General features: G+C 33.8%; 1 protein-coding gene across 1 annotated transcript; it reads left to right on the top strand.

Moving 5' to 3' along the window:
- LOC105774117 (adenylate kinase 5, chloroplastic) lies at positions 1 to 9651 on the top strand. Its single transcript, XM_012596474.2, has 19 exons — positions 1 to 343; positions 453 to 554; positions 1508 to 1636; positions 1733 to 1867; positions 2452 to 2598; positions 3427 to 3501; positions 3577 to 3664; positions 4607 to 4659; positions 4879 to 5007; positions 5912 to 5947; positions 6029 to 6109; positions 6188 to 6326; positions 7155 to 7234; positions 7326 to 7391; positions 7806 to 7835; positions 8045 to 8154; positions 9031 to 9168; positions 9249 to 9278; positions 9359 to 9651. Exons 1-19 carry the CDS (start codon positions 152 to 154, stop codon positions 9381 to 9383), a joined length of 1785 nt encoding a protein of 594 aa, XP_012451928.1. The 5' UTR covers positions 1 to 151; the 3' UTR covers positions 9384 to 9651.
- Positions 9652 to 10171: the final 520 nt, after the last annotated feature.

The raw sequence follows: 10171 nt of genomic DNA, 5'->3' as shown, positions 1-10171 counted from the left end.
AAAAGAAAAACATATAAACAAGGAAAAACCTATGGTGTCCATTGATCCGTTAGCATGAATCAACTATAATTCAACTTCATTTCAAAGCCTCTGTTTTCCTCCATTTCACTCTTTCTCCTACGGTTTCACTTCTCAAAGAGAGCATCATCAAATGTTGGCTACTTCTTCTTCTTCTTCATCTTCTACTGCTATTTCACTTCATCCACTTAGCAATTATAATGCCTCTGCAACTCCCTCTCTCAACCCATCTTCTCTTTCTTTCTCTTCTTCTTACTCGTACCTTTCTCCTCTCTCTTTTCGTCTCCATAGCAGCAAAACCCATCTCAGGATTACCCCAAAAAAGGTTTTTCACTCTACTGAAAATGACTTCTTTTCTTTTCCTTTCTTTCTAAAGATTTTTTACTTGTTCATTTTCTTTCCTCCTCTTTTGTTTTCTTTTCTTCTGTTTGCAGGGATTGAGGGTAAGTTGTTCAACAAATGAACCTTTGAAGGTGATGATATCAGGTGCCCCAGCATCAGGTAAAGGCACCCAGTGTGAGTTAATTGTACAAAAGGTAACTAAATTTATGCATAATTTACTTCAGTTCAATATATTACTTGTGGTCTCAATGACAATCTGTGTGATGTTTTATTCTATATTATACAGTATGGTATTCTTAGTTATTAGATGCCATTGAATCAAATAAATGCAAATGTTTATACTTTCTCTTCATTGCTTGCACTCTTTGTCTATTCTAATGGTTATGAGTTTTTTATGAAGGCTTGATTAGAAATAATTTCGAGGGAATGAATCTGTTTCTCTCTCATGAATTGGGTTCTTAATAATTTTCTACTGTAGAGCTGTTATGCTTAAATAGAAAAACATGAAGGAAACAATATACTTATATATATATATTAAGATGGGTTGCTTTCCCTTCTTCACAAATACCTTTCTGTCCTTTAGAATTGATATGCCAAAGACTATTTGCATGGCCTTCACTTTTGATGATTGGCATTCCTTTTTCTTGATTTATATTGAAGATAATATTGTTGCTTATTGATAATGGTTCTCTTATTAGATTGAATATATATATATATGCATCCATCTTTGCACTTTTTGATGAGAAGAAACCTGTATGGTGTGAAAGTTTTTGGAGAGGGTATTTTGAAAGAAAACCATGTGAAACATTTTAGTGAAGTACGCAACATCTTTTTTTATCTTGTGAAATTGTTATTGATGTAAACAAGCAATTACCTATGTGCAGTGAATCAACAGAAAGCCATAATTTCATAAAGTAAATTAAAGGGAATTACTGCTTTTTTCCCTTCTGGTTCTAAAAAGAAGACAGCTTGGTCTTTTCTACAAATTGCAGCTGTGGTATTTGCAATATTATAACTTTATATTTTATGTTTCTAAAACATAATTCACTCTTAATACACCAATTACTCTGGTCTTCTTATTAAAGAAGTTTTTCATATGCCTTAATCTTTTCTTTTAAATGGTTATCTATGTTTTTCATTCTGGCAGTTTGGATTGGTGCATATATCAACTGGGGACCTCTTAAGAGCAGAAGTATCATCCGGGACTGAAATTGGAAATAAAGCAAAAGAATTCATGAACTCTGGGCGTCTGGTTCCTGATGAAATTGTGACGGCTGTACGACCATCAACCTTCCCACTTAAATCATATTATTCTTTATCCATTCCTCCCTTAAATGCTTAAGAGATTAACTATTTCTTATTCATTTTATAGATGGTTACAGTCAGATTATCACATCAAGATGCTAAGGAGAAAGGATGGCTTCTTGATGGATACCCCAGGAGTTTTGCCCAGGCCCAAAGTTTGGAAGAATTGAATATTAGACCAGATATCTACATTGTACTAGATGTATGTATCTTTTACGCTTATGCTGGTTCGGCTTAACTTCTCGACAATTGTTTTGGAAGTTACGAATCCTACCCAATGGAAAGTTTCTTGGGATACTGATCACCATAGAACTCCAGACAACAGCTTAGGAACTGAGAATTTAGGGGAAAAGCGATTGAAAGAAAAATCAAACGGCTCAATGCTGGACACATACCTAAGCCCGACATTTACACACACATCCAAGCAACATAGTCTTCCACTATACTATTTGAAAATATTTGATTCGTATACTTATATTGTAGAGCCTCCTTCCACACAAACACTCACCTCACATCCATATGTTGTTACTTTGCCATCAAATGAAACTGTAGTCATAAATTTTGTTCATAAAGTGGCTATTTGTGTGCATAGGATCTCAATTTAATGCGGCAAGGTATTGTTCTATAAACACTTCGAAAGATCTTTTGTTTACATTGCTTCTTATTTTAAGTAAATAGTGATCATACCTCTTTTCAATCTCTGACAAGTTCATTGCATTTCATTTTAAGTAGACAACTATGGCTGAAAACATGCTTTTTACATTTACTTTATTTCTTAACATTCAGGTTCCTGATGAAATTCTAATCGACAGATGTGTTGGTAGAAGGCTAGACCCTGTGACTGGAAAAATTTACCATTTGAAAAATTTCCCTCCTGAGTCAGAAGAAATTAAAGCAAGACTGGTTACCCGTGCTGATGACACAGAGGAGAAAGTATGATTCTCTTTACTGCTTTCATTTATATTCTTTTATTTTGTTGCTTTTCATTGGCTTAGATACAGAGTGCCAAGATGTTGTGTGAATATATGACAGAAACAATTGCATCTTCAACAGACATCTGGCTAATTCATCGTTATGCATGGTACTAATTATTTGAGAGGCTTGTCTAAAATTCTTTGATCTGGGACTCTATTACTACAAATGTAGACAAAACTTGTTCAGTGCAAATAATCTCCCCTTTACATCCAAAAATTTTGAATATATGACTTGCAAGAGAACTCGCAGAAACCATCTCAACTCATCTCTTAATGTTCTGGGTTGAACTCATTTAAGAACTAATAACGGACTGTCCTGATGGTTATATATATATGACCATTTCAAAGTACCATTTGGACATGCAATAAATTCAAATCTTGTGGCCTGATTTTAAACTAAACAAACTTGAACAGTGCTGCATGGAGCATGACTTGATCTTGGAACATATCTTAATAAACCTATTCCGAAGTAAAGCTACATGTTAGCAGTTCAGCCTTTATTATATCACAGGATGAACCACACAATTTTCCTGTGGATCAAGTTTGCAAAAATACTTGTTATGGTGCTTCTAAGTCCTTGTATACCTCTGGGTTACTTGAAGCTAATGTAAATGTTTACCTTAGACTTATTATTGATTGGAGGATCAGCAAGGATGTTGCTCCCTCTTTCTATCTCTCACTCTTACAAAAGGACAAAAGAGATAGGATGAAGTATTGAGGGAAAGCTCCATGTACAATTATTGTCTAATATCCCCTTTCCTTTTTCCATTTTGTTTGCTTTATTTAGGTGAAGTCACGACTAGAAATATACAAGCAAAATGCTGCAGCAATCTCATCCACTTACAGCAGCATAACCAACAAGGTTTGGCAAATTAAAATGCTTTCTGTAGTCCTGTTTTGTCTTGCTTTCATCATTGTATGAATTTTCCCCTCACAGATTGATGGAAACCGCCCAAAAGAAATGATTTTCAAGGATATAGACTCCTTGTTATCTCAACTGCTGAAGGATAAAACAGTAAAATCAAGTAAGTGGAAATAAATTTCAAGTTTTAGAGTAGGAACTTACTTTGCAGTGTCTTGGTGTATTAATAGAAAATTTTCCTACTCTTATTAAGCTTTATCAAAGACAATTTTGGAACTGAAACTTTTTTGCAATATTTGAAAGCCTTTTGTGGATAGATTCTTGAATTTCTCATTTAGGGGGCACTATTTGGTTGAGATAAATGTAGAACGACACTGATTATCAGCCCTACTGCATTAAACCTTTAGATCATATAGATATTTTCATCCTATCTTCCACTTTCATTCTTACAGAGGGGTTCACCTGTTAATTTTGGAGGGGACAATATAGAGGCCTTTTAATTACTTTGTAAATGATGGTTGATGTTTTCTCAATGTGTATCGTATTAGACCTGTTTCTAGTTGACCTTTCTGTTTCATACTTATGGCTATTTATATAGACATGGTTCTATAAAACATAAATCCAAGCACTTGATGATGGTTTAACCTTTGATCACATCAGAAGTTAGATGGCATTGTCAATATGAGGCCATGAACTCGAGTTTATAACAAGAGAAGGATTTTAATCATTATATGTCCTATTTCTTTGAGTATGCATTCACAGAGATTTTCATGGTTCAAGATCAGTTTGTGTTTCAGTGTTTAAATTGAGTTTATTGTCCATGAGATCACTTTCTATCTTTGATAGCTTCTGCCACTTAGTCTACAGAAATGCTGACAGATCCCTGTTTTGTTTAGTTCTATTCCTAAAATGTCAGTTTATATATTCACACTTTCTCCTTTTATTGACACTATTAACTTCATTTTTATACTATCTGTCTATTACTTGAGGATTATCATGTTCACGAAAGTAACTTCATTTGAGCCGACTTTATACTATCTGCACTTAACTAACTATAGCTTCAGTTATCCATTTTGACTTTTTCCCGGTTCCTTCTTGTTTCCAGTGAAACCTGTTCTTCAAACTGAGAGCCGTTTAGATCAGGCATCTTCAAACCAGGTAAACATTTATACAATTCATATAGTCATGATCCAACTTAGCATAATGGTTCTTTTCTTACTATATAAAGACCTAAGAGTAAAACCCTGCCTTCACCATAGTAGGGAAGGTTAAAGGAAATGGAAGACTATCCTTTGTATAGCTTGGCCATGGGCAAGAAATAAAAAGAATCCCTTTCACTCAAAGTTGCAGTTCTATTCTTTGTTTTGCTTTTGGCAGGAAAAATGGAGAGGAATTCCAACCAGATTGAATAATATTCCTCATTCTAGAGAAATTAGGAATTATTTCTATGATGATGTGCTACAAGCCACGCAGAGAGCTGTAAATGATGGAAGAACTCGACTGAAGGTCAGAAATTGGTACTTGATTCAGTTGCCTATCTTTTATTACTAGCACATGAATAGTAGAGTTCTTTCAGTTATGTCCTCTTGAATCAAGATTATTTTTATTTTTATGTTTAACTGAATGGTGTTCTCTTTGAAAATGGAAAACTAAGGTCTACATAGAAATTCTCCATTTAGTGAATGCAGCAAAGTTAATTATGACTATAGATGACAGCATGGTCATGGTCCTTGACACAAGGCTTAGCAAATTTAGTCTTCTACTGATTGCATAAGTTTCTTGAGATATTGATTAGAGAATCCTATGCAGTTTTATTTTACTTTTGAAAACGAAATTCTGTTGGAAGAAGGTGAATAGATGGATTTGAGTGAAAAGTAAATATTTCACTCTACTTTGAGAGACATATTTATACATGTTACAACTTAGCAAAAAGGGAAAGAGAATAAAATGCAATCCCTAATAAAGTCCCTATAAATCATATCTTTACAACTATACAAATATTCTCTAACAACTTTCATAAATAATCCTGTCTAGGATGGTTAATAAAACTATCATTTATTATGGATCCACTTGTCGAATAACAAGGCATTCACCATAGGCAGGAATCCACAGATTCAGCGGATATGCTTGAGATGGGTTAGGCATGTTAAGCAAGGGGGTACAAGTGCTCCTGTAAGAATATGTGACTTAATGGAGGATGCCCATGTCAAAAGCGGGAGAACAAGCCTAAAGAAGCCATGGGAGTAATAAAGAACGACCTTGTTAGTACTTTATGCTTTAGAGGATTAGCAATCGACAATAATATTAACTAAGAGATGGAGTTTGTAATGGTAGAGACTACATTTCGTAGATGTAAAATTCAGAAAGCTATTCCCAGCAAGGCTGATTGTTTTCCTTTTTTGTTCAACAGGTGGAGATTAATATTCCAGAGCTGAACCCAGAAATGGTGAGAGATTATCATTATATATTTTGTCTTCATATTTTGCCAATAAATTTCTTTAGAACTAACCTATCCTCTGATTGACAGGATGTTTACCGTATAGGTACACTAATGGAGCTAGTTCGAGTCATTGCTCTTTCATTTGCTGATGATGGCAAACGTGTCAAGGTACTATTAGTTGTTAATGATATAATTCTGGAAATGTTTCTAGCATTTTTCCTGAATTTCTAACCACTCTTCTTTCAGGTTTGTGTACAAGGCTCAATGGGAGAGGGTGCACTTGCAGGAATGCCCCTACAACTTGCTGGTACCCGCAAGATCTTGGAATTCATGGATTGGGGTAATTATGGCGCTATGGGAACATTTATCAAGATTGGTTCAATAGGTATGAGGCAATTTTGGAGAAAATATTTATATATAAATTTTCTGGTACTGCTTGCTAATGTCAAAGTAACGAAGTTCATGTTATTTTGCAAATATGGATGTTGCTAAGAGAGAACATATCTTTTTGGCAATTGGCATGTAGGAGATTTAGTGTGTGCATCTCTCTATCTGCTACTTATCTCTGCTTTGTTATGGTTGCACTAATTCTGAAAAGGTGGATTGAAGCTATTGTTGTAACTTGGAAATAAAGTCTTTGCCTTGTGGCTTTCTATCCATATGCCTCTGCATCAGACTGCACATACTGAGCTCCATAAGATGTCATGAGTCATATTGATATATTTAAGAGCACTGATATTTGTAGCTAATTTCATTGACTTATTAAGATTGATATGTTTTTCCTTCTGATCATTTTTCAACTTATTGTGGACGGTTGTTATAGTCAACTTTTGGAAAATCTTTTCAGCAGTGTGCCTTCTGCCTACCAAGTTTAACTCTTTGGCTATATTGAATTGTGTTTATCAAGTGACACACATAAACTTTTATGTTCCAACATAAGTGATTGGTTGTCCTCGGATCACATAGCTTGTTTGAACAGCACTTCTGTTCTCATTTATATGCACTCATGCCAACAACTTACCAGTAAACTGCCTTGATTATTTGCATGTCCAGATAAGATCTTCTATAATTGTAAAACCTATGTCATCATTTAGATTTCTGAAATATTAAGCAAAGTTATATAAGATGGATTTACAGATCAGCTGGACTATCCTTCTACCCGCATGATTAAATTATTCTCTTCTTTTAATGTTTTCTTCATTTGCAATGACAGGTGCAAAAGAAGTTGATGAAGAAGATGATATGTTCATCTTAGTGGCTCCACAAAATGCTGTTGGGAATTGCATTGTAGATGTAAGAATCTTGAGAGTAATTGTTTTACTATGCTGTTCTAAGAGCCTTCCACTTTACACTTTAGTTTCTAATCTTGCTCCTAAATTTGCAGGATTTAAGAGCGATGACGGATGCTGCTGGGAAACGTCCAGTTATACTCATCAATCCTAGACTCAAGGTTGGATTCTTATATGAACTTAAAAGAATTATCTTACTGAATGATTTTGCCTTCTAAAAATAAAAGATAAATCTTTATGCAGTCTCAAACCATTTGCATATCTATAGGGGCTTACCTCTAGGAGTTAGAGATTTGAGGAAAAAGAATATCATTGCATTGATTTCAGCATATTATGGTGCTAAGCCTGCAACTTAATAATATCAAACTTCATTCCTAGGTAAAATTAATGATGCTTACTCAATGTAATCAAAGCCTGAAATAGTCTATCTCATTGGAAAATGCAGTGTTTCATTTTTGGCTATATTATAGCAAATATCCGTCATGGTCAACTCAACTCACTCCATTTTTGGTATAATGTAATCAGTAATTGTTTCTATTTCTGAACTGCTTAGTTTTCAATTTCTTTGGATATAGGATCTGCCTGGTTCAAGTGGCATTATGCAAGTAAGTAAAACCTTTCTTCATGTTATTAATAAATTTTATATTTTAAATTTAAATGTTATGAATACACTTTTGGATATAAAAGGAAATGTTATTGAAAATTCATAGTAATAACAAAATGCTATTATAGGACCGATGAAATATTTTCAAAATCTATTTCTGTACTGACTTCGGGCACCTTTTAAGTTCCTAAATGTATATTTTCTTTACAGACTATGGGTCGGGATAAGAGACTGGAGTATGCAGCTTCCTTTGAAAGTTGCTACTTTTTTAGGCTTCTTTATTATGCTGGAACCCAATATCCAATTATGGGTGCAATCAGGTAGGGTTAGCATTAGCCAAACTCTCATTTGTATGTCTATATGAATGGTCATCCATGTTTTTTGGTTAATTGGAATGGCTTACCATCTTTCAAACTGTGCCTGTAAGTTTCCATTCAGGATATATCTATAAATATCTGGTGCTAAGGATATCCTTCTTCAATTCTTTTTCCTCTATAAACCAATTATCATCTGGATGCACTTTTTATTCAAAATAATGGTTCTAGTGGTTAAATGGATTTCTTGCGTAAATTATTGGAATGAAAGTGTGTAATACATGAAATCTAGTGAAGTCCAACCACAGTGCAATGTATATTAGAACTGTTTATAAGCTTGGATCCTACTTCCTAGATCCTTATCTCTAAATAAAAAGCCCTTATAGTGACTTCATTGCTCCTTGCTCAAATAGGAAGTAGTTCTCAAGTGCTTCTCTGTTTCTAATTATATGAAATTAGAATGAAGGAAGAAGATTAAAAAAATTAGCATACTGCTTCAGCACAAAACCAGCATTTATATTCATTGAAATTTATGGAATAGGAAAGGATTTGAACAATTTTCCAATATAGATTTAATTCTTCAAACTGTTTTCTATCAAAACTCCTTATCTGTTATCCATTCCTACTGGAGGATGATTCTCTTTTCCCAATATAACTTATATTCTAATTCATTTCAACTAAGGTAGATATTTGGCCTATGCAACTGATGATAGAAATGCAGCCTTCTGGTTTCCGAGTTGATTGATTCTCTGCTGTTACATATATGATGTCATTCTCGTGTGCTATGGAAACGTTTGATGAGATATTTAACCCCCAAACATTTCCTCTGTTAAAATCTCAGTGGAATAGCCTTTATAAATGACAACCATCTCATGATTTCAGGATGACATACCCGTACGATTACGAACTGTACAAGAGGGTAGATGAACCTTCTGGGAAGGAAAAGTATGTTTCATTATCAACTTTTAAAGAAAGGCCAACCATTGATGAAATTAACGACGCGTTCCTTGGAAAACCAAGGTAAGTTGCATTCATTAATTTGTCTGTACTTCTTTTACAATTCCTAATGTGATAATTTCATTCGGATTTCCCTTTTACAGAAATAAAGATAAGAAAGCCTCTGGAATTTGGTAAGATCAACATTCTTGTTCTTTATATTAACTGCGATTACTCTCTCTTGATGTTGACCAATCTAAATGTTGTGTTGCAGGGGCTTTCTGAGTGGTGTATTTTGAGTACAGTTGAAGTTGATTAAACCAGAAAGCAGGGCAAGCCAGTTTGTATATTAATTAGTACATTATTAATACCAAAGGGGTACACAACTATACTCGTTGGACCTTCTTATAATCGTATTCCGATGTCCTTTTCATTCTAGGAATCAGTTGGATGTTACATATGGTTGAGGTTACGGGTTAGTTTTCTTATTCTACACCAACAAATACAACAATCCTGAAAAATTAATCTTTTGCGGGTATAGCATAGTAAATTGATTTTCCTTCCAAATCCATCATTTTTTACATCATAGGAAGGATTAGACTCTAGTGAAATTATGATCTTCCATGTTATTCGGATTTAGGGCGAGTGTTAAATACAAATATACATCTAACATCGGTACATTTAAATTTTTCTAATTTTTTTATACAGAAATCATTTCACATACTCATGTTTGAATATCCAAATTTCGAAGTTGGAAAAATATAGTCTTGTGTAAAAATTAGCAGCCTAATCACAGCTATTGCATTGACAATCTCATAACAACAACTGCATTGAGAAATAATATTATATACAAACACACACGTATACATTGTTTAAAATACTAAAATTACAATAATCATCCAATACATAGGATTAAAACGAGAAATAATTATGATTAACTATTGATAGTCAATATCCCGATAATGAAGTGAATGAAAGACTCAGCCATATAGAATAGGAAAATTAAATTATACTACATCTCCATTCACGGTGACGTTTTAAGGGCTTTAATATAATATTTATATTTATATTAATGTATAATAGATAC

This window comes from Gossypium raimondii, chromosome 6 (genome assembly GCF_025698545.1).
Source record: "Gossypium raimondii isolate GPD5lz chromosome 6, ASM2569854v1, whole genome shotgun sequence".
Lineage (NCBI taxonomy): Eukaryota > Viridiplantae > Streptophyta > Magnoliopsida > Malvales > Malvaceae > Gossypium > Gossypium raimondii.
The sequence above is the reverse complement of the archived record's forward strand: the minus strand, read 5'-3'. Positions and strand labels throughout refer to the sequence as shown.

What these genes read in the sequence shown, in the direction of transcription:
- LOC105774117 (XM_012596474.2), top strand. Translation starts at nt 152, where the DNA reads ATGTTGGCTACTTCTTCTTCTTCTTCATCTTCTACTGCTATTTCACTT. An exon ending in CTGATGACACAGAGGAGAAA is followed by an intron (nt 2,599 to 3,426) that starts GTATGATTCTCT and finishes TGCTTTATTTAG; the next exon opens with GTGAAGTCACGACTAGAAAT. An exon ending in GTTCAAGTGGCATTATGCAA is followed by an intron (nt 7,836 to 8,044) that starts GTAAGTAAAACC and finishes TTTTCTTTACAG; the next exon opens with ACTATGGGTCGGGATAAGAG.